The following is a 24,659-nucleotide window of genomic DNA, read 5'->3' on the forward strand; positions in this document are numbered from 1 at the left end:
AACCTTGAACTTCGGTCTATCAATCAAAGAAAAAGTCTTTAAATTGCGCGAGTTTACAGACATTTTGAAGGAAAAACGGATTAATTATAACTTGATGAAAAGTAATAATTTAATAAATACCTAACGTATAATAATGTCATTAAGAAACTTTATTAACGAGATTGTAAGGACTATCTAACACAGGTCAAATATATTACACTATTGCACACTTCTTCAACCTGTGAGATATTTTTGAAAAGCTGTTGTTGCATAATAATGTCCAGTTATGCACATTTTAATTCAATAAAATCTCAGGGGATTCATAATATTTCAGGTGACAAGTAAAAATCATTTCCCAGTAGTGACGTAACGAACTGGACAACGACGCCCGCCTTTCTCATTCAGTCTCTCTCTCTCTCTCTCTCTCTCTCTCTCTCTCTCTCTCTATCTCTCTCTCGCTCTATCTTTCTCTCTCTCTTTCGTCAGTTCTCTGTTTTTCGTTCAGCTGAGCTCACAGATCGGAGGATCGGAACAGTGTTGTGATTATCTGGCAGGATCGGATGATGATGATGATGGTGATGATGAGAGTTTTGTTGGCTCTGCAGCTGCTGCTCGTGACTGTCGTGAGCGCGCATGGTAATGTCATCATGCGTGATGAAGAGTGGATGTCCAGTGTTCATCAGTACAGCCGCAGCACCGTCAGTCACCGCTTCAGAGATGTAAGTTCAGTCCATCACACCATTAACATCAAGGACACACATGTCAAATAAATCCATACCTGTATAAATGTCTTTGTTTACTGAACACAAATAAAGATCTTTTAAAGAATGTTTGTGACCAAGCAGATCTGGGGCACCATTGACTTGTATAGTAGGAAAAAATAATACAATGGAAGTGAATAGTACCCCAGATCCGTGTGGTTATTAACATTTATCAAAATATCTTCATTTGTGTCCAGCAGGAATTTTTTGGGATAAACTAACCATTTAAGATTCACATCACACACAATCTGCTGGACAAATCGACGTCAGGTGAGAAATAATGACTGGTTTTCATTAATCTTCTAAGACCTGGTGTGTCATCACATTTTTTGTTGTGTACACTACACCATAATATTTAATTCTGTGTAACCTGTTGTACACAAAAATATTTGGTTGTTGTATTTATTGATTCTTCCTATGCACCCCAAACCAAAGCTTGGGTCTAAGGAGGTTTATGTGTGACCTGGAGATATAAGCGGTGTGACTTTTACTGACACATTTATTTTAAAACATTGATATTGAAAATGACTTCTCACAGCAGAGCAGAAAACATTTGCACGCAGAAAATCAACTCTCATCTCAGAGAGATAAGAATATAGGGCTGAAATCGATGTAGGTTCTCCTCTCCTGATGTGTTTGTGCTTTACAGCCTGAGGTTTGTGTTGAGGAGGATCAGGGTCTGTGATGAATGAATAAATTCAGGTGTCTCTCTCTGTGTGATGTTTCTAATGCATGACTGAAGTCAGTTTGTGAGTCTGAGTTGTTATCTGATTAAATAATATTAGCATAAGTTGTGTTACAAGCCTCATTGTCACCTGTTGTGTTCGGCTCTCCAGGATGATGGAAGTCAAATAAATGACCATTCATGGCTTTATTAGTCAACAGTAGATTTGAATATGAGTTTGTAGTGGATTGTGATGACTGAGGGTCCACAGCATCACCTCAGACGGCTTTGATCAAATCTGTCCCTATATTATGTTAAAGGATTAGTCCAATTTCTTAAAAAAATCCAGATAATTCACTCACCACCATGTCATCCAAATTGTTGATGTCTTTCTTTGTTCAGTCGAGAAGAAATTATGTTTTTTGAGGAAAATATTCCAGGATTTTTCTCATTTTAATGGACCCCAACACTTAACAGTTTTAATGTAGTTTAATATTGCAGTTTCAAAGGACTCCAAACGATCTCAAACGATGCATAATGGTCTTATCTAGTGTATGACGTATCGAAACTACTCCCCAGTGTTTACAAGTGTGGAGAAAGAGGAGCGTTCTGACGTTGTCGAATGAAACTAATTCTCTTTGTGTCAGTTTATTGTTTAAAATGGTCTGCAAATGTGCATTTCATATATGTAACACGTGACCGTCATTAAGCAATTAGGTCGTGCTGGCTCAAGTTGTCACACAGCCGGAGGAAGAAGACGAGTTGTGGATTAAAAGTGCATTTTTTTATTTCTCTTGTCAAAAATGAAACAAATTTTGCTAGATAAGACCATTATGCCTCGTTTGAGATCGTTTGGAGTCCTTTGAAACGGCAATATTTAACTACATTAAAACTGTTAAGTGTTGGGGTCCATTAAAATGAGAAAAATCCTGCAATGTTTTCCTCAAAAAACATAATTTCTTCTCGACTGAACAAAGAAAGACATCAACACTTTGGATAACATGGTGGTGAGTGAATTATCTGGATTTTGACTAATCCTTTAACTGCTATTAATTGACCACTTTAAGTGTTTGCAGGATTTTAGAAAGACTTGAGCTGTAGCATAAGTATCTGAACAGGACTGTTTGGATGGGTAAGCAGACCTGATATTTGTTTTAGAGAATGTGGAAATCTAGTAATCATCACGCTACAGGACTAGTTTAGTTTGGCAGGAGGAGATCTGAGCATCTGACTGTGTTTATTTGCTTTTCATGATCTTCATACAGAGAGAAGTCTTGATGTTTGTTGTTACACAGTAGGCCTACACATCATTTAGTAAGCAATGAATAGTAAACACATCTTTCCCTCGCTCTTTTGCTCTCCCTCTCTCCACATCCATGTGTTTGTGTGTCTTAGTTCTAGTTGTATTGGGTTGTTTTGTATCCACTGATCAGCCTCGTCGTCTACTGTCTGAAAGTGCTGTTTATGTAGACGGCTTCATTAGATTTGAACAGATTCATTATCATCAGATCTGAGCTTCGGCTGACTGCCCACAACAGAACGCAGTGAATCACAACACAAGATAAACAACCAAATAACTGTAAAGATCAAGAGAGATTATGGATGTTTCTTCAAAGAAACTGTGACAAATATAAATGGATTTGAGGCTTTTCAGTTGTAAACAGTCAGAGAAATTGATGTATGGTTGTTTGTTATGATGACAGAAACATTACAGATACCCTGATGATCTTGAAAGGTTCGCTGTGGATCTGATGCTCTGTAGAGTCTCGTGTGTATTTAGATGAAGCTGGAACTGAATCAACACGGGCAGCTGGCATCAGTAGACTGAAGTCTATTTATTCGACCCACATGACAGAACTCTGGGATTTGGATTTCACCCAGAAGTCAGAATATGAGGTTCAGTTTCACTTTGTTTATATATCTGTACTAACATTGGAGAAACAACACAGCAGAGAGGAAAAGAGATCAGTGATGATACTGGAAAAATCTCTCAGGTGTTTAAAAACTGCGTAGCTACCTGATGAGTCTACATTGGGAGCATTTTAAAGGTGCCAAAGTATGCATGTTAATAATCTGTTCAATTATTCTCTGATATCTACACAGAAGGTTTGTGGCTTTATAAAATGATCCAGAGTCAGTTTTTCATGTCCATTTACAACCCTAGGATTTGTCTTTATAATGAAATGGTCTATTATTATCTTATTTGAAAGGGTCATGAATAATAATGTTGAGCTCTGCTCTGATTGGCTGTTTCTCCTTCAGTAGCTCTGTGTGTGTGTAAACAGATCTTATGTTTGAGTCTCTATGAGATTTTGAGGAATAATCAATTGTTTGGAGATTGTTAATGGACGTTTCTAAGTGGTAAGTTTGTGGTGTTTTTTTCAGTATGCACCTGCAAAATTTAACTGTAACGTCAATAGTAGAACTTCAACCTAAACGCAAACATATAGCATTAACTAGCATATAGCATTAACTAGCATATAGCGCTAACTCAGCAGTCACAACTTTGTTTTTATCATTGTAACAACATTGTAATGAATTTACTGTGTAATTTAATGTTGGGGTGTACATCTCTGTAATGTCACAGTTGGTGTTAAGTTGTGATTGGTCTGTTTTCCAGCGGTCTTTTACATGCATGAGGTTTCAGTGTTTCCCACAGATCTGAAATTTACTTGTGGTGGTAGCTGGTGAAAAGGGCGATCATTATTATCCACCGACAAAAAATGGTCTACTATACATGTAACAAAGAACTAATAATGTGTGACACAACACAATACTTTGATTTATATAACATTCATATTAATTTCACATTATAGTTCATTAATCTAACCACCCCAAACTTTTTTTGCCATAAACAAAGCTGACACTGTTTGTCAAAGCACCACGAAAACACTTTATGTTTTTGCACTGATATATGAAGCAATTTGATGACCCCTTTTATCAAACTCAATTATATACAATATTATGTACAGTATATTAATAGACAGTGCAGGTCTATAGATTATAAATGTGACTGATGTTATAATGTTAATAACTTCTATAAGATAGGCACTTTTACTGCTTCTGCTTTCTATTTCTCTTTTGTCAATTAAAAAAAGCTTAATCCACTAATTATTTCAGATTTAAAAGTCTACTTGCTGTCCCGATGACAGACTTTACATTACAGCTTTGCGTTTTTTATATCCTGAGTCAGCTAGAGCTTTGCTCGTTCAGTATAAGCACTGCTTTTTGCTACAATCTCTGTGAAAACTGTTTAGATTTTAGTAAAGATATTGTCTATTAATAGTAAGATTATTAAAAAATGGGATAAAGAAAATGAAGCGGCGCGTGGTCGTGACAAGAGCCAGTTGCTATCGCCATAGAAACCGGAGGCACGCTAAAACAGCACTCGAGCTTTAGCGCGGTAGCGCTCACGGCCGTTCTCCGATCGACTCGGGTTTTACACACAATATTAATCAGACTTGGGACCCGAAGTAATGAACTAGGACCGACCCGGACCCATCTGACCATTTAAAATATAAACCCGGTACCGAATGGGTCCCGCGTCCTCAGTGAAAAAAGACCTCTAATGGTAAAACTCTGCTCAAGTTCAGAAACATGAAAGGATACAATGTGACACTGAGGTTGCTTCGCGTCGCGCCCAATTCATTGAGAAACAGAGAGCACGTGAACGGACACTCAACCGGAGAGACACAACGTGCTTGCACGCAAAATGAAGCCAACTTAGATGCTATAAACACATTTGCAAATAAGCATATGCGACCATTTTGGTCGCAGTGTGTTCCCTGGCTGCTCCGTATGTGCTGCTGCAGTTGATCCAGTTTGCCGCGCTGGATGATGAGTTTATGACGCGTGCATCATCTTCACGGTCACCCGACCCCCACCTCTCTGTCGCTCTCTCTCTCTCTCTCTCTCTCTCTCTCTCTCTCCAAAACACGGGTCATCCAGTCGAGTTCAGAAAATACGGAAAAGTGATTTTTTTTTTACCTGGGCGGGTCGCAATTTACCTGGGCGCAGCGCCCAAGTAGAGCCTATGTATGGGAAACACTGGGTTTATATAAGAAGGAGGAAACAATCGTGTTTGGGGCTCATGATATATCATTACTATGTACACAACTCTTAGTATTCATCTATAAATACAGTTTTACTTTCTACAGCCCCTTTAAGGCATCAAAACATCATCTGATATGAAAAACTTTTAAACTGCATTTCCTTATCATATGCTTTGCAGATTCAGAGAAATGAATCCCAAAATGCCAGAATATCATCCAGGTTTGTGAACGAGATGATTATAAATGTACCTATAATTCATAAAGTGATGAGAAGTATTGTTAATAAATCACTGAAACACTCAATATTTATTAGAGATCTATTAAAACAGATGTATGATGAGTGTCTTCTGTATGGTTTTCTATCTAAATGGTTCATTAAGTTTTCAATCAGAAACTGACTGCAGAAAAAAATCAGCTTTATCAGAAGATAAAAAAACTCAACATGTTCTTCCAGAGAGAAGCGTTTCATATTCAATTTTAATCCGCTTCACAGGTCACAGATTGAGGGTGTTTAAGAGTGACATCTCCACTGCTGGAGCTATTTGTGGATGATGTGTTTTCTAGACGGGTTTCATTAAGAAAGCACTGAGGTCATCAGCCTGTCAATCAACTCTCATTGTGTCAATCATCTGGAGACAAAATGACAGAAACTCTTTAAACTAAAAGTGTTGTGAATCTCTGCTTCTATACTGTAGCTCAACACAGACAATGAGTTTTTATTACACAGCTCTCTAAAATGCTTGATTCTTTAATGGGTCTGCATTCATTTAAAATGAGCAAATAAAATACTATAAATCAATATTAAATGTTCCTTACCTTAATTATGAGGTAAACAGCCATGTAATAAGCAGAATAAAGAACGGTCAGCTGGTTGTTATTTCATAATAAACCCCTTTAGTGTGATCAAACTGTCAGGACTTATTTCAGTTGCCTGTACTTTATCCCTGACTTAGTTATTTAATGGCCCAGCTGATTAATTGGATGATATTTGGTCACAGGTTATGGTAAAATAATCTATTTGACAGATTTGTGTGCATGTTTATGTAATTTCTTCATATTTTCTCTATGTAAACTGTGTTTGTACAAAAGCTGCAGACATGACGTGTTTATTGTGTCTTGGCTACACTCATGTCCTTTAATCATAGTTTAGTTTAATAGTAGTACTTTAATTCATAATTTTCTATTCAAATCATGAGCACTAGACTCAATGTGTTGATGTTTAATTGTTTTGATAGAAAATGTCAGCTTTAGTATGCATGTGTTGCCCCAGCAGCACACTATGAAGCATGCAAATCTTATTGGAGATCAAAGAGCTTCTTTATTATTTGTCTGCTTGTTTATTTGTCTTCTGACTTTTTGATGACCAATCAACCACATGACTTCATACTGGTGTGTTATAAGAAAGTCATGGCACCTTATATGGCATTGTTTGATGAATATTAATATTGCAGTGAATCTGTAACAGCAGCTCATGTGAGTCTTTTCCAGATGATCACACATTGATAATGCATCTGTATGTTCATAGGTTTGTGTATACAAACAGGGAGGGAGATGAAGCTCATGTTTCTCTCACACAATAAATACAATATTAATCAAACAGGAAAGACAGTTTATTATCCAATTCAGTGAATCAGTTGAGTTGTGTGATGAATCAGTTTCGATGAATCAGTTGAGATCAGTTGTGTAATGAATCAGTTTTGATGAATCAGTTGTGATGAATCTGTTGTGATGAATCTGTTGAGATCAGTTCTGTGATGAATCAGTTGAGATCAATTGTGTGATGAATCAGTTGTGATGAATCTGTTGAGATCAGTTCTGTGATGAATCAGTTGAAATTAATTGTGTGATGAATCAGTTGTGTGATGAATCAGTTGTGTAATGAATCAGTTTTGATGAATCAGTTGTGATGAATCTGTTGTGTGATGAGTCAGTTTTGATGAATCAGTTGAGATCAGTTGTGTGATGAATCAGTTTTGATGAATCAGTTGTGATGAATCTGTTGTGATGAATCTGTTGAGATCAGTTCTGTGATGAATCAGTTGAGATCAATTGTGTGATGAATCAGTTGTGATGAATCTGTTGAGATCAGTTCTGTGATGAATAAGTTGTGTGAAGAATCAGTTGTGATGAATCTGTTGAGATCAGTTCTGTGATGAATCAGTTGAGATCAATTGTGTGATGAATCAGTTGTGATGAATCTGTTGAGATCAGTTCTGTGATGAATAAGTTGTGTGAAGAATCAGTTGTGATGAATCTGTTGAGATCAGTTCTGTGATGAATCAGTTGAGATTAATTGTGTGATGAATCAGTTGTGTGATGAATCAGTTGTGTGATGAATCATTTGTGATGAATCAGTTGAGATCAGTTGTGTGATGAATCAGTAGTGTGATGAATCAGTTGTGATGAATCTGTTGAGATCAGTTGTGTGATGAATCAGTTGTGTGATGAATCAGTAGTGTGATGAATCAGTTGTGATGAATCTGTTGTGTGATGAATCAGTTTTGATGAATCAGTTGAGATCAGTTGTGTGTTGAATCAGTTTTGATGAATCAGTTAAGATCAGTTGTTTGATGAATCAGTAGTGTGATGAATCAGTTGTGATGAATCTGTTGAGATCAGTTGTGTGATGAATCAGTTGTGTGATGAATTGGCTCTCAGCAGCTGCTGAATCAGTTCAGTAAGCTCAGTTCTTGGAGGGTTGTGGCGGCTGTGTGCTTTGGTAAATCCCTCGGCTCTTTTATTCTTTCAGATTATATTAATAGATGAAAATTAAAGTGAATGTGAAGCAGAGCGCTGTCCCCTTTCATGTGTTTCTAAATGTTGATCTCACATTTCTCTCTCTTTGTCTCTGCTGCTGAAGGAAGTGGAGGTTTGTGTTTAAATGTTCTTGTGTTTTATTCTGATGTCTGATGATGTCTGTTCAGTTCAATAACATTTGAATCCAAACTCTTTATGATTCATGTGATTCTGCCCTTCCCTACAGCTCTCAAATCTCTTTTAGGACAGGTTAAATATCATTGTTATATGGATTTAAGTTGTTTGGAAAATTCATTCGGTTTAATGTGAATTACGTCACATGTGTGTGTTTATTGTGTTTCTCATCAGGACGATCACATCCGGACACTGGAAAGTCCACAGGGCTCTGATGAAAGTGAGTTTCTTCTCAAGTTTTCTCTTATACTTATTCATTTAGCTGACGCTGTTATCTAAAGCGACTTGCAATTGCTATATGTTTCAGAGGTCACACACCTCTTGAGCAACTATGGGTTAAGTGTCTTGCTCAGGGACACAATGGTGCGTCACAGTGGATTTGAACCCAGGTCTCTCACACCACAGGCATGTGTCTTATCCACTGCACCATCACCACCCCTTATGTTTCCTCATTTATAAAGTCATGTGTAAAACTATTATCTTTTTCCAGATATCCCTACAGGTGATTTTAAAATGTTTGTGAACATGAAGAAACGCTCAGCTGTTAGACAGACAAACATGTTTTGTCTCAGATAACTGAAAATATAGCGCTCAGATGTGCTTTAACCGTGTCTGACATGTTTTCTTATAAATGATCTTTTTTATCAGACTCTTAATGGATTCTGATTGGTATTTGTGAATGAGCTGAGGTCTGGATTAAGTGGATTTGAAGTGAAAGTATTTGATGAAGGTATAATGCATGCCAAGGGCATTCGGTTAATATCATGATCACATTATTAAAGGAGGTGGCGTTTAAAGGCTTTTGCATCTCAGCTCCTCAGATCGTTTCACTGCACTCAGTCTTCATTTTCATCTTTACACAAATATATCTTCACATGTGAAATGGCTTTATGATTCACTGCTCGTTCAGATTTTTTAAGCTTTAGTTCTGAAAGAGGAATCACTTTAATCAAACAACATTATTTAGACATAACAGCAGATAATGTTTCACAGAAAACACATTTATTATATTTGAATGAAAGATTATGTAGACAAATGTTTTTCTATTTAAAAATGATCTGGATTGAGAATGTATAAGAATTTGGATTTAGTGATGATTTGCATTTATCCAATCTGTATGAAGTCACCTTATATCAGATTAATATTTACTTATATTGACTTCTTTAAAGCTCAATTATTACTTTATAGACTAATAGACTTGATCTGTTTCAGAAATCTCATCAGATGTGAGGCTAATAACAGACTGAATGTGCCATCTTAAAAGATGAATGAAATGAAATAAAAAGAAAAGGCTTTTGATTGACAGCACAGATTAAAAAAAGGATCTCATTTTGGAGATGTATGCAGTTTAAACTATTCAGTAGCTGAATTTCCTGAAATTAAGGTTTATCATCAGATCACAAAGTGTGACCTCATAGTCTATCAACATTGCCTGGGTTTATTATAAATGAACGTACAGTTGTATTTTTTCTATGCGTGACGTGAATGTTTCACAAAGCTGAAGTGTAAACCATAATCTTTGAAACCTTACGATCATATTGATCACATTGTTGTAGTCTTAAGGATCTGTTGTGCTCCTGTGAGAATCAGAATGAGATAAATTTGGGAGATTCACACACCCCTGAAGACACTTTAAAGGGTTTTCCTTGAGTCTGTAAGGGCCGTTATCACAGAAATTGATGAAGCTTGTGAGTACGCTATAAATCATCATGCAGAAACTGCACATTGCTCATGTTTCTATGGAAACACCTCCAGCGTAGCCCGGAGCACAGAAAGACACGGTCATCCTCTTCATGATCACACAGACCTGAAAAACCACATCACAGTGTTTTACTGCAGTAAACCCACAGGAGATGTCAGGAGACTGCGGGATGACATGGTTGTTATTCACCTGCTGGAGTGATTGAAAGATGAGGATTACACCACAGGCCTGTTGAATGCTTTATTCTGATTGGCTGAGAAATGTTCCTCAGCTGTCATGTGTCTTAAATTAACCACCAGAGCAATGTTTGTGCTAACTGTGGTATAAGAGGAATAATTGACCCCGGTTCCTCCTGTGCCGCAGTGTCTCTCTTTATATTTATATGGGAATATGTTTTTCATCTGGAGATGAATTTGTTTGTTTGTGTCGTTGTTGCATTGAAACAGATGGTAGAGATTCTTCAGTCAAATGTTGATTCTCATGCAGAGGTTTATTCTTCTCTCACTGTATTGAATTATTCATAGAAATGTTCAAGCTTAGACAGATGAAAAAGATTTCTGGTTTCTAGAAAAGTGCCTGATGAGATTGCACTGTTGGGTGTTAGTGCATCTAGAGGATGTTTTAAAAAAACATTGAGAAATGACTAATTTTGCTTACAAATAACAATGCCTTTTCAATACCATTAATGTTTTACATCGATATGACATTTTCATATGAATGAAGCCCTCTTTTTTCTGTACTGTAATGCTCAATAAAAGACTATGGGGTGGTTTCCTGAATCCTGGATAAAGTTTAGATCAATCTAGGACTTAGCTATATTAGGACATTTATGTAGTTTTTATTAATAAACCTTACAAAAAACAATACTGATGTGCATCTTGAGACAAAACAATGACGCTGATGTATGTCAAGATATTTCAGTGCAAGGTGCCTTCCTCCTATCTGAAAGACAGAAAATTTTATAACAGCATGCACAACTATAAATCTCCCACTGTCATCTTAGATCAAGGTGTTCCACAAGGATCAGTTCTCGGCCCATTACTGTTTATTATTATCAGACAAATTATTCGCCACCATGGTTTTCACTTTCATTATTATGCCGACGATATTTAGATATATACCGCTTGTAGACCGGACCCTTTTCACCAGACTACATCACTATCATCATGTATCAATGATTTAAAGACCTGGCGTAACTGCAGTTTTCATTAGTGTTTGAATCTCACTGTCAAATGTGGATTTACAGGTGTGGACGACACTAAAGATCCGTGTGAGAAGGTCAGGTGCAGTCGTCATAAAGTGTGCGTGGCCCAGGGATACCAGCGAGCGATGTGCATGAACCGCAAGAAACTGGAGCACAAGTGAGCTTCACATCACATGACATTCAGATGTTCAGCATTAATGAAAGACATTTACAGACGTGTTAAAGATTACAGCTTATTTGTTGGCCAGATGAACACTTTGTCAGTCTACTTGGCTTTATTTGCTGGTGGTCTGTTTTTGAAATTTCAAACTGTTGCACACTGTTGTATGATACTGTATCACACAATGCATTTTTAGTGATGAATGTTACATCAGCTTTGATTTCTTACATCCATTTTTAGACTTTCTTTCTCAGACACTTCTGTAGTTTATTTTACATTAGAAATGATTTAGAAATGTGAATTATTTGTTGACTGATAGATTGACTGTGCTGTAAGTCTCTCAGTCACAGATATTGACATGTACTGTAATGTGCCGTCCACACTGACCCATGTCCATTAGTGGATTTTGATGTGTTTGCTGTAGAATCAAACAGTCTGGATTGAAGCTTCATACAAACAACTGTAAACTCTGCCCAGAGGCGTCTGCTGGACCTGTGTGTGGATCTGATGGACACAGTTATGTCTCACAGGTACACACACACACGCACGCACACACACGCACGCACGCACGCACACACACAGACATAAAATCACATACACACACACGATTGAGTGGTGTTACATCATTTAAACATGTGTGTTGCATTTGTAACTTTTCCGATATTTATCTTTGAACTGAGCTCTTCATCTGCTCAGATTTAGAAATGATTGGTTTCTATAGCAACACACATAATGCCCAATACTCATTAAAAACTCTTTCCTCACATTTGTAAGCTACTTTGTATAAAAACACATAGATGTTAACATGAAATGATGGGTTAATAATTGAGTTGTGAAGCGCTGATGTTGGTGATGTCAGGTGGGTGAAGTTTCTAATGTTGTAAAAGACCTCACATGTGCTGTGCTCACTTTAACTTTATACACACACTGAAATAAACAAATGTCATTGTAAAATGTAGTTTTTATGCAGTATTATTTGCATATAATTGAATGCAAATGAATTTTGATGTATGTTTGTGTCTCTCTGTTTAGTGTAAACTGGATCAGCAGGCGTGTTTGTCAGGTAAAGGTGTTTCTGTACTGTGTTCTGGTCCGTGCCCGTGTATCAGTGCCAAGATTAAGACTGAATCAGACACTTCATCTGAACCCAAACCAGGTGAGTCTCTGTCTATACAGTTAAATACATGTAGTGTATATCAGTCTGTATAGGAAATGTGTTTTTTTACCATTGAACATGTTTAAAGGTGCAGTGTGTAGATTTTGGCGGCATCTAGCAGTAAGATTGTGAATTGCAACCAACAGCTCAGTTCACCGTTCACCGAAATGCATAGAGAAGCTACGGTAGCCGCCACAGGACAAACATGTTGTTGTTTAAGACAAAATAGAGTAGTGCCATAATGCAGTTTGTACGTTTAGGGCTACCGTAAAAACATGACGGCACAAAATGGCGACTTGTGAATGTAGATAAAAACGTCTCATTTTTAGGTAATAAACACATAACAGTTCATTATGTAAGGTCTTTATACACCACTGATAATATAATTATGTAGATTATATTGCATTTCTGTCAAGAGATCCTTATAAATGTTACACACTGCACCTTTAAGTCAGTTTATATTATATCTGAATTACTAATATATGGAACTGCTGAAAGATTAAATGTTAAAGGAGCTATTGTGTTCGTTCGGAGATGGAAAACTTTCTGCCTTTTGTTAAACACTGTGATCTTCATGATTTTTAGAGTTTCAAGTTGCTTAAAATATTTTGCCAGCTGAGAAATAAGATGTTTATAAAGTAAAGATACTTCATGTGTTGAGTATGTAACGTGTTTGTTTAGATGCGTGCACCGGTCAGGATTTGGCCGATCTGGGTGACAGACTCCGAGATTGGTTTCAAGTTCTTCATGCAAACTCTAAACAGATGATAACTGTCGGTCGAGGTGAACAAACACACATTCACATTCAGACATGTGATGTAAGATATAACTAAGACTTTAATTTCACAACATCTTGTGTAGCTCTATCTTCTGATCCACGGACAACACCAAAAACTTTGACCACAAGGTCCACAAATAAGTTTTTGTCGTGTAACTAACACTGAAGATTTCACAGATAGAGTAAATGATCCTGGATCAGCTCCCCATTGTCTCCTCTGATGCAGGGTTTGACGCAGGTCTCGTGGCGGGCTGTAAGGACTCCATCGGTTGGATGTTCTCAAAACTGGACACCAGTAATGATCTGTTCCTGGATCAGTCAGAGCTGGCCGCTATAAACCTGGAGAAATATGAAGTGTGCATTGGAGCGTTCTTTAACTCCTGTGACTCGTACAGAGATGGACGAGTGTCCACAGCCGAGTGGTGTCTGTGTTTCTGGAGAGAAAGTGAGTCGCATGTCATTGTATTCACAACATTTAAACAATTTAGTAAGCCATCTCAATGCCTGATTTTTATCAGTTGACAACTCAGTTACATTATTTTAAAACATATATAAGTTTTTTCTAAGGTAACACTTAAGTTCAAAGTTGATTTGAAATGGTTACACATTATTTTGATAGTCCACTTTAGACATTTTACTAACTATAAGCACCTTTGTAACTTCTTGACACTCAGGAATTGCTGGAAATGAGAAAGCTGACAATGCAGCAAAAGAAGCACTATCCACAGAATCAATAAAGTCTTCTATACCTTTTACAAACTTAAAACAAACAATAAATGAATACATCAGAAATAAATGGCAATCAGAATGGGATCAATGTCTAAATAATAAGTTGCATGAAATAAATCCTGATGTGAGGAAAAAACATAATTTCTGTTTTGATAATCGTTGGAATCAAGTTATTTATAAAAGATGCAGAATAGGACATTCAAAAACATCACACATCAGTTTTTGCTTTCAGGAGAAAATCCTCCAAAATCGTTGTTCATTAAGCATACGCTACTAGATTGTATTTACTTTGAGAAACCTTTTTTATTCTGTTGATACTTTTGAAAAAGTTTTTAAATTAAGTTAATCCAACATATTTCTATGATTTTTAGATGAAATTGATTTTAAACATCTTTTCTAGTCTTATTTTATTTAATTAGACTTTATTTTCACCATGCATATACAGCCTTAGAAGCTGATATGGCGTTTAAAAGAAAAGAAAGAAAGACGTTTCTGAAGTATTTCACAGTTTTCTGTTCTAAAACAGAAAAAAAAAAGAAAAACTTACCTTACCAATTTTTACTCTCAGGAGAAAATCATCCAAAATGTTCATCTTGTCAAAATCCATTGTCCATTAAACATATCCTTCTAGATTGTATTACATCTGCCCCTGTGAGAAACCTTTTTTACTCATTTGATACTTTTGAAAAGATTTTTAATCAAGTGAATCCAAACATGGTTTTAAGATTTCTAGAGGAAATACATTTTTAACATCTTTTTTAATCTTCCTTTATTTAATTATGCTTTATTCTCGCCATGAATTTAGCCTTAGAAGCTGGTATGGCGTTAAAAAGAAAAGAAAGAAATAACTTCTTGTCAACTAACCCTAACCCCTAAACATTAAGGATAGTTAGTTAACATGTAGTTGCAAAGTTACTTAAAGTTAGTAGAATGACTAAAGTGACCTATCAATATAAAGTAACCATTTCAAACAGTCCGTTACAGCAAAAGAACCAGAAAAACTGCCAAACAAAACAGATCAAACTAAAAATTTCTTTCCAATTTCTCAATGGTTCGTTATAATTTATTTAAAGGTGCAGTGTGTCATTTTTAAAAGGATCTCTTGACAGAAATGCAAAATAATATACAAAATTATCAGGGGTGTGTAAAGACCTTTCATAATGAACCGTTATGTGTTTATTACCTTAGAATGAGATGTTTTTATCTACATACACCGAGGGTCCCCTTACGTGGAAGTCGCCATTTTGTGCAGCCATGTTTCTACAGAAGCCCTTAATGGACAAACTTTTTTACTAAGTTTCTCCGACAATGACATGTTTGTCCAGTGGCGGCTAACGTAGCTTCTCTATACGTTTCAAAAGGGAGGAGTAAGCAGTGGACTAAGCCGTTGGTTGCAATGCGCAACCTCACCACTAGATGCCGCTAAAATGTACACACTGCACCTTTAATGATCAGTAAAGAAACTAAAACATGTAAGTTTATAGTAATTGCAGTGAAAAGAATGACATCACATATAAGTTGATAAGGAGTTATTTATCTGTTTGTTTTCAGAACCTCAGTGTTTGGCTGAAATTGAGAGGATTCAGATACATGGAGCATCTAAGAGGAAACCAGGTGAACCCACGTGCATGCTCATGCATGCACGCACACCCAACCACATATATATATGTGGTTGCGTAGTTGATAAAATCCATGTTTTACATCAGCTACAGTTATAGTATACAGTATTAACTTAATTACCTGTGTGTTTGTGTGTGTGCGTGCGTGTGTGTGTACAGGTATGTATATCCCAAGCTGTGATGAAGATGGTTACTATAGGAAACTCCAGTGTGACCACAGTCAGGGTGAATGCTGGTGTGTGGACCCACATGGTACTGAAGCCATCGGGTCACGGATCCACGGAAACCCAGATTGTGGTGAGCAACAATAGATTGGTTTAACAGATTTCTCTGTTCAAAAGTGACGCTCACTCAGCTCATGGTGACTTTAAAATATGTTGACATGAACGGTCACCGCAGGTCCACACACGCAGGAGTCTTTTCCACCCCTGAATAAATATACTGATGATGCCTGACCTCTGCTTATCTCCTCAAAATCTGCAGATAGACATCGAATGTACACAATATGAGTTTGCTGGACGGTGTGAATTTGTGTTCAATTGTAGCAATGAATTCCTAGAGTCCTAGTGATGTCATCATGACCTAATTAATATTAATGAGATAGAAACAAACGGCTTGTCATAATATAACAGTCCATCAGACATTAAAACTCATGGCAAATCATGAAAAATGAAAATGGATTAAAAGCCCTTTAACATCAGAAAACTTTGTCTAGCAAAGTCAACATGATCTAAAATAATTCAGGAATAAAGTTGCTGAAGACCTGAATGAAGCGTCTCTGTGTTGTAGATGAGCTGATGAGCTCTGGAGATTTCAGCAGTGGTGTCGGATGGGACGATGAAGAGGAGAAAGAGATAGAGGAGAATGAAGAGGAGGAGGAGGCAGAAGAAAATGATGATGGTGGATACATCTGGTAAAACAATCGTCATCATCTTCTGATGAAGCCTACAGCCGCACCTCTGCTTTTCTTCAATCTGAATCAAATTTCAGTACTTATAATTTCATGACTCGTGTCTGTATTAGAGCTCCACAGCGCCCTCCAGTGGCCCGGATCACTCATCCGCTTTTATCTGCAGGAGTTTTCCAACCAAAGGGATGGACTAGATTTGTCATTTAAGCCCAATGATGTAGTTGCACTGCGTTGAAGTCCACTGATGTAATATAAAGTACAGACAGATATACAGAACTTTATCATTAACAGGGTTTTATGTTTTATGCAAGATGATTTATGCAAAAGGACTTTCACTTCTGAAAAATTTACTCTACACGTTTTGCCTATTGAGGTTTATTGTCACATGAAGCTGCAGTGTTACACAGAAATGATCCTATGCTATAACAGCACGAGTATGAATGTGACATTACTTTTACACAACAGCTCCAGAAACAAGATGTATAGCATCTGGGAATAGCAGCGAGCTTAATATGGCAAAGGCTGATATATAATATTGAGTAATAGACATTTAAGGCACAATATGGCCAGTTATGATCTTTATTTAATGAATTGAATGTAGCAAACACAGATGAGTGTTTCAAACTGTGAAACCTTTTAGAAATTTGATGAAATATCTTTAAACACTGCATGTACAGCAGACGTAAATGACGTGATGATCTCACACCTTTTACTTTAAGAATTCTGAAGTTCTTGAATGTACAACTTGATGTGTTTAACCCAAATGTGCATTTTCTGAACATTTGTTTCAGTTTGAGGTTGTATTTCTAACAAAAAGTGAAATGCTTTGATTTGATGATTGTTTAAATGTTTTTTTGTTATCTGAATAGGTTTGATTTGTTTTAGTACTGCATGATAGTCCACAACAGAACTTCTGTAAATCTTTCAGATATCTCAGAATAGATGCACATTGTTGGCAACATCAGCTCTTGTAGGGCAAAATGTGTTCTCTAAATATGTTCAATAAAATATAAACAACATGTAAACCCTATTTCTAATACAGTCGCCTGGGTGTTTGTGTATTAACAATGTATCATCATTCAAACAGAAACCCAGTTTAGATTGAAATATTAGTCCATATCTGCATACTGGTGCACTATGCATTGCTTACTATTATTATAAATAGTAAGTCAAATTAAACACAATACAGCAGTAATGTAAAAAGTATTGTTGCATGATGCATACTTATGCTATTTTAGTTGGCTGTAGTGAATATATTTTGCAATACTCAGTATGATACATGAGTGAGGAAAGAGACAGCTAATATTACTTTTGGTCTATTTATCACATTGGAAATGAAATTGTGTGCATTGCATTGTGGGATACACTGCAGTGTTGGTCATTTGTCATACCACTGAAGTCATGCATTTGTCTCCAACAGCTCCATGAAAGATTGACATTAATGCTGACATTCAAGCTTGCAGATAAAGCGGTACAGATTAACCCTTATTTCTGTTTATTCATCAGACTTAATAATACAACTCTGCGTGGTAAATAAGATTCACTATGAGTGGATTCATAGATGACTGACGATGGAAACAGACAGAAAGAGATTAGTAACGACTTCAGTTTCACAAGACTTTATAGCTCAGGCTCATATGGGTTTACAGAGTTCTCTTTTCTTTTTAGCCAATAAGAATTAAATAGTCATGATCTTAATTTGTTAAATCACTTAATTGGCTGTTAAATATCACATCTGATTGGTTCAAAAGCTTCATATTACAATGTGTTCATATAAGTGTCGCTGGCTTTATCTGTGGATTATAAGGTAAGTTTGTCTTTTTTCTGTTTGAGATCATTTTAATTCTGGATTCTGCAACAGAAAACCGTAAAATATTTCAACAACTGTGATTTCTTTCTTTCTTTTCTTTTAAATGCCACGTCAGCTTCTAAGGCTGTATATTCATGGTGAAAATAAAGTATAATTAAATAAAATAAGACTAGAAAAGATGTTTAAAATTAATTTAACCTTAAAATCTATGAAATATGTTTGGATTAACTTAATTTAAAAACTTTTTTGAAAGTAACAACAAAATAAAAAAGGTTTCTCATGGTGACAGAGTTAATACAATCTAGTCAAAGTAGTCAAACATTTTGAAGGATTTTCTCCTGAGAGTAAAAACTGATGTGTGATGTTTTTGAAGGTCTTATTCTGCATCTTGTATAGATGACTTGATCTCAACGAGTCTCGAAACAGAAATGGATTTATTTCATGCAAATTATTTTTTATACATTGATCCCATTCTGATTGCCATTTATTTCTGGTGTATTCATTTATTGTTTGTTTTAAGTCTGAAACTGTGACTAGATAAAGATATAAATGAATAAAAATGGAGGCGTGGCATGTGCACATTCCTCAAAATCTTTATAGATGTTTTCACATGGCAGATACCTGTACATTTAATTCAAGGCTATAAACAATACAACACATTTATACTTCATTTGTACACAATATTTACACATCTGGAAAAATCTGTTGTATATTACAATGACATGAACGCATGTGTGTGCTGTAGGTGATCTCTCATCAGACTCTCGTCTGATCATCAAAAACATCTACAGCAGAAAAACATCTCATCTGCCGCTTTATGATGATGACAATCACTAAACATCTGATCATATGAACATTATCTACAACTGAGAACTGATATTGTACAAAGTAAATTACAACACACACCGACTATCTCAGCATGTTAGGATCGGATTTTAAAACACTGAGGTTGTCAGATAATATAATAAAAAAACTTCATCATTCTTAAAGGAAGAAGATTAATAATGGTACTACATTGCTGAAGTAATGATATTTAACTATGGATTATATTTTAAGCATTTAAAAATAACCTGTCAAATTATGTCATCTACTTACAAGCATGCACTTTTAAATGCCACTGGTCAAAGTAAAATGACTTCAATTAACTTTATAGGAGATCATTTTAGTATATTAAATGTAAAATTTCCATCCGCATATGCAGGAAAGTGTTAACAGAAGAACTGACTTATGGGTAAAATCGACTAATTGCTTTATATGAGCTGCTAATTACCAAGAGCAGAAATGAAATCAGGGCAGATGTCTCAGATCTCAGTCAATATACTGTGAAAGCCATCTGAAACCTTCTCCATAACCCTGTTTCTTCAGCACGCTGCACATGAAGACCTCCAACGGCCGTACGTTCAACTCCTTCAAAGAGACGTTACCCTGAAAACACAGCATTTGTAACATCATTTGCTGGACACTGTAGTCTACATTCAGTTACAGCAGTTCATTCTAACACACGGGTCAGACGTGCTTGAAGAATCTGAGATTAGTAATCATAAAGGGCTAAAATAACAATTATTATAATCGATTAAATCGGGCGATTATTTTTCCGATTAATTGAATAAAAATCTAAATATTTACTCATTTACATTTTCCACTTACTATAGCTAAATTATGGTATTCACGTGTAGAAGTTTACTTTTAAAAGTGTAAAAACCACACACTACTACAGAGTTTTACTAATATAGGTGCGGCTTCCCGTACCGGGTTTAGGTTAATCCAGAACTAGGTCTTACACATTTTAGGACATTTAAAAAAGTTTTTTACAAACATACCTTACAATAAAAATACAGATGTGTGTCTTGAAACAAATCATTGTCACTGATATATGTTAAAAATTAGTCAGAACAAGGTGTTTTTAAATTAAAGCATCTCAAACATGCATTTTAGTCTGGGTCTAGGATAAGCCCTGTCCAAGAAACCAGCCCATAATCTTTTTGATATTGATATAAAAAAATGTATGCAGCTTTTAAATTGTAAAATATATTTAAATGTCAAAATATAAATAAACAAAACATATTGAGTCTTCAGGGATGTGCTGGTGAACTGATTTTAATCTTCAATGTTAGACTCTGATGAGATTTCTCATTATTAGCTAAATAAATAATCCATATGATATGAAAGTGATATACATTTGTTGTTACAGTAATAAAAATGTGGATTTAAACAGATGCTTAGTTTGTGGTCATTACTATTTTGTGAAAACCCAATTAAACAAATTCAAACTCACTTATATTAAAGGATGAAATAAAACTATCTGAAATATTTTCCAAAGATGGCGTTACAGGGACACAGGACGTATGACAAGGGAGACACAGCGTCTCGTTCCCTTCTCAGGGAGCGACAGTTACATACGTAATTTTATGATATTATCCTACACTACACAGGGGAATAATATAGATTTTTCCCAGAAAACTTCTTGCATAAAATAGATTCAAGCACTTTCAATGACCTGTATCTATGTATGTAGATTTTTAAAAACTTCTCAGGGTTTGAATTTTTCCCCCAGATTCACAAACTTTCAAGGATCCGTAGGAACCCTATGTGAGGTTGCCAGATCCGCGTAACAAAACCAGCCCAATGGCCATTTAAACTCGTTCAAAAGCATATAAAATGACTATTCACAGCCCAAACACCAACAACTAATGAACAACAAATTTTATAATCGATTATTATCTTCTTAATGTGTAGTGTTGTCTGTGCTTGGCTGGTACTGACCTTCCCTGTGGTTTGTCCATCCAGACAGAAAATCTCTCGTAGACTCGTCTCACTCACAGCTTCTGGTCGGTCGATCTTGTTTCCCAACACCAGGACCGGCACACTTGAGATGGTCTCATCTGAGAGTAAAGCCTACAAACACACAGACAGTCACTTTAGTTTAAAACACTCACCACAGGCACGTCTAGAACCAACAGATCGGAGACTTACGTCAAGCTCCACCTTTGATTCTGCGAGGCGCTCGTGATCGGCACAATCAACGAGAAAGACGATGCCGTTGACGGCAGGTAGATAGTTCTTCCACACCCTCCGTGCTGGAGAGATCAGTTCAAGTTTACACAAAATTAACCAGGAAAATCTTTATACAGTAGGTTTAATGATCGTGGTCACAAATAACTTTATTTAACTGAAAAAACAAACTATGATGCATTAATAATAACTGATAAAGATCTCTGACCTTGTACATGACCACCCAGATCAAATGTAGTAAAGGTCATTCCAGCAATGGTCAACTCCTCTGATGCTAATAAAATAAAGAGTCAAAGCTTCAACTTTCATTCAAATGATTATTTGTACAGTTCTAATACCTCTAATATAAAAGTTATATTTATAATAATAATAATAATCATCTCGTACTGGGATGTAAAGTAGGCACATGTTGTCCTAATCGATCATCTTTCAGCATGTGCAGTAGAGTCGTTTTTCCAGCGTTGTCTAAACCAAGAAACACCAGCTTACCAGACTTCTTATACAAACCTGCCAAAAAAAACACAAAATTACAGCAACACAATATTTCAGTACCGTCAGTCAGTTTAGCACATGTACTTGACTTTAGGAAATGTTTAAATATATGTAAAAAATACATTAATAGATAAACATTTGGACAAATCTACAGATTTTGTGTTATTTATTTAAATTTAAGAATAACATAGAGGTCAACAGAACTACTTACAGAAAATATTCAACAAATCAAAAGTATCCTAATCTAAAGCTTACTAGCTTATTTTAAGTCACAGTTTTGAGTTTGTCCAGTTCATTCACTTGAAATCATTGCAAAAAATGTGTCTTGCCTACTGAAAAATCCAGCTAAGACCAGCATAAGCTGGTAGCTGGTTTAATGTGGCAGTATCTGGTTTATGCTGGTCCTCTCAGCATGGCAAAGCTGGTGGAACTGCTGGTCTTCTATCCTGACTAAGTCCAGCTTAAAAATTAACCAAAACACAGCTAGACCAGCATGCTACACCAGCAGGACCAGCTAAAACCAACTCACCATTTTATGCTGGATTTTTCAGAAGGGTTAACATTTGACTGGTAGTGTAAACGATTTAAACTCACCTAAAAACTGCAGGATTCCGCTAAAGCCTCTGTAGATCCAGTCAAATATAAATGACATTGTAGATGTGATTCCTATAAAGTAATGTTTAGACTATAAATGTGGGTGAGGTGTAAGCAACAGTTTACTCAAATCTGAAGAATCTGTCATCACTGATTAATCTCACGTCCTTACTAATCAATGATGTGCAAATTATATACAAATAACAATATTATAATTATTCATTACCATGATATAAATATAAATCTGTGTACTATGACTTACCACCTGACCCCATCACTATATGGCATAGTAACACAACAGTAGAAGATGTCAGGACATTAAAGGGGCCATGGCACAAGACTTTTTTAAGATGTCAAATAAATCTTTGGTGTCATCAGAGTACATTTGTAAAGTTTATTAGGGCTGCACGATAAATCGCATGTGTTTGTCACGCGCATCACGTCAGTAATGCCGGTTCCTTGATTAGTATTAAATCGCCAACAGCTGCTTTTAGATGGCGCAACATTAACTACACAGAGCCGTAGTTCCCTGACAAGCTGGGCCATATCGCATACATATCGCAGGCGATACATCCGCGATAATTAATGCAAAATTGCCCCGATTGTCAGTGAACTACGGCTCTGTGTAGTTAATTTTGCGCCATCTAAAAGCAGCTGTAAGGCGATTTAATACTAATCAAGGAACCGGCATTACTGACGAGATGCGCGTGACAAACACATGCGATTTATCGTGCAGCCCTAAAGTTTATAGATAATATATTACAACATTGCCACTTTGTAGGTGTGAGCAACAATGTGCGGTTTTTGCGTGTGTCCTTTAAAATGCAAATCAGATGATTTCTGCATTAAATGGCAGTGTCGTGGTTGGATAGTGTAAATTAAGGGCGGTATTATTGTAAAAAGATCCCCTTCTGACATCACAAGGGGAGCCAAATTTCAATGAGCTATTTTTTCACATGCTTGCAGAGAATGGTTTACTAAAACTAAGTTACTGGGTTGATCTTTTACACATTTTCTAGGTTGATAGAAGCACTGTGGGGACCCAATTAGAGCACTTAAACATGGAAAAAGTCAGATTTTCATGATATGTCCCCTTTAAGAGCAGCAGTCAGAACAACTATCAGTTATTGATATGCCGGTTCTGATCAGGTAAATCAATATTTCTGTCTTAATATGAATTATTTTAACACTGTTTAATTGAACTAAACATTAAAAAAAAAACACACTAAGTATTTGTTTCATTATCAGGGCATCTCATTCTTTTCATAGCAAACTAATAACATTTTCAAACCACTACTCTACATCTCACGTTCGTACATTAATAGATTTACCAGTAGGAACATAAGCACTTACTAGTAAAGACCAGCTTAAAAGTCACAAGGTGGCTGTTGAGAAGTTGTACTGTTCTAGACAGCTTGGTTAAACCCGTGCGCGCGCACAATTAATCCGGGCCTGAGAGAAGATCATCCGACTGCACCGTAACAATCAGACTCTTTATCAGAATTTGATTATATCTCACCTATATCAGAAGCGCACGACGCGTATCACGGCCCGTCCAGATGAACCTGTCAGTGGTTTATAAAGCTGAAGTCATGAACGCTGCGGATAGAGAAGCGTCTCTAGTAACCCGCAGAATATCTCACTGAGAGCACTTCCGCACATGGTCACCTGATCATTTACGCGACATTGATTGGCTCGAGACTTTTTGCAGAGCTGCGCAGATTGCTTGGCGTATGACATCACACCACACGCAAACTCCATGGTCGTTGTGAGGAAAATGAAAGATTCTTGATGAAGAAACTTCACACGGCTTTGTATGTGGGTGACGAAATTATTTTTTTGGGCGAGCTACGTCTATTAATCTATATAACTTTTAATATGTCCGTTCCGTTGTTAAGATGAAGGGTTTACACGTGCAAGTTTATTGTGGTAAGTTTTGTTGTGTGTTTATGCTCAGAAACCGCGTAACGAGCTTAGCTTAGCTCAGTATTTGTAAAAGTTTGTGTGCTCTGCCCTGGCGTTAATAACGGCCGTTTCTCGGTCGGAAGGCTGCAGCCTGTGGAGGTCGTATTTGTAGCCTACGTAACGTTACGTCATCAATGCTGT

General features: G+C 36.4%; 2 protein-coding genes across 4 annotated transcripts; one reads left to right on the top strand and one right to left on the bottom strand.

Moving 5' to 3' along the window:
* Positions 1-427: 427 nt before the first annotated feature.
* On the top strand, positions 428-17,675 carry LOC135757673 (testican-2-like). Of its 2 annotated transcripts, none has more exons than XM_065272321.2 (10): positions 428-698; positions 8,562-8,607; positions 11,336-11,450; positions 11,878-11,983; positions 12,486-12,609; positions 13,291-13,392; positions 13,626-13,832; positions 15,668-15,730; positions 15,895-16,032; positions 16,525-17,675. In XM_065272321.2, the coding sequence occupies exons 1-10, from the start codon at positions 540-542 to the stop codon at positions 16,650-16,652; spliced, it is 1,188 nt and encodes a 395-aa protein (XP_065128393.1). In that variant the 5' UTR covers positions 428-539; the 3' UTR covers positions 16,653-17,675. The 2 variants fall into 2 exon arrangements, with proteins under 2 accessions (XP_065128393.1, XP_065128392.1); XM_065272320.2 differs by having other exon boundaries at positions 431-698; positions 13,614-13,832.
* A 1,353-nt stretch (positions 17,676-19,028) lies between these two features.
* On the bottom strand, positions 19,029-24,225 carry sar1aa (secretion associated, Ras related GTPase 1Aa). 2 transcript variants are annotated; one of them, XM_065272315.2, is made up of 7 exons: positions 24,073-24,225; positions 22,554-22,625; positions 21,855-21,974; positions 21,676-21,741; positions 21,429-21,532; positions 21,219-21,350; positions 19,029-19,880 (listed from the first exon to the last, which is right to left on the bottom strand). In XM_065272315.2, exons 2-7 carry the CDS (start codon positions 22,609-22,611, stop codon positions 19,764-19,766), a joined length of 597 nt encoding a protein of 198 aa, XP_065128387.1. In that variant the 5' UTR covers positions 22,612-22,625; positions 24,073-24,225; the 3' UTR covers positions 19,029-19,763. The 2 variants fall into 2 exon arrangements, with proteins under 2 accessions (XP_065128387.1, XP_065128388.1); XM_065272316.2 differs by lacking the exon at positions 24,073-24,225 and adding an exon at positions 23,907-24,063.
* Positions 24,226-24,659: the final 434 nt, after the last annotated feature.

Source organism: Paramisgurnus dabryanus, chromosome 1, assembly GCF_030506205.2.
Source record: "Paramisgurnus dabryanus chromosome 1, PD_genome_1.1, whole genome shotgun sequence".
Classification (NCBI taxonomy): Eukaryota; Metazoa; Chordata; class Actinopteri; order Cypriniformes; family Cobitidae; genus Paramisgurnus; species Paramisgurnus dabryanus.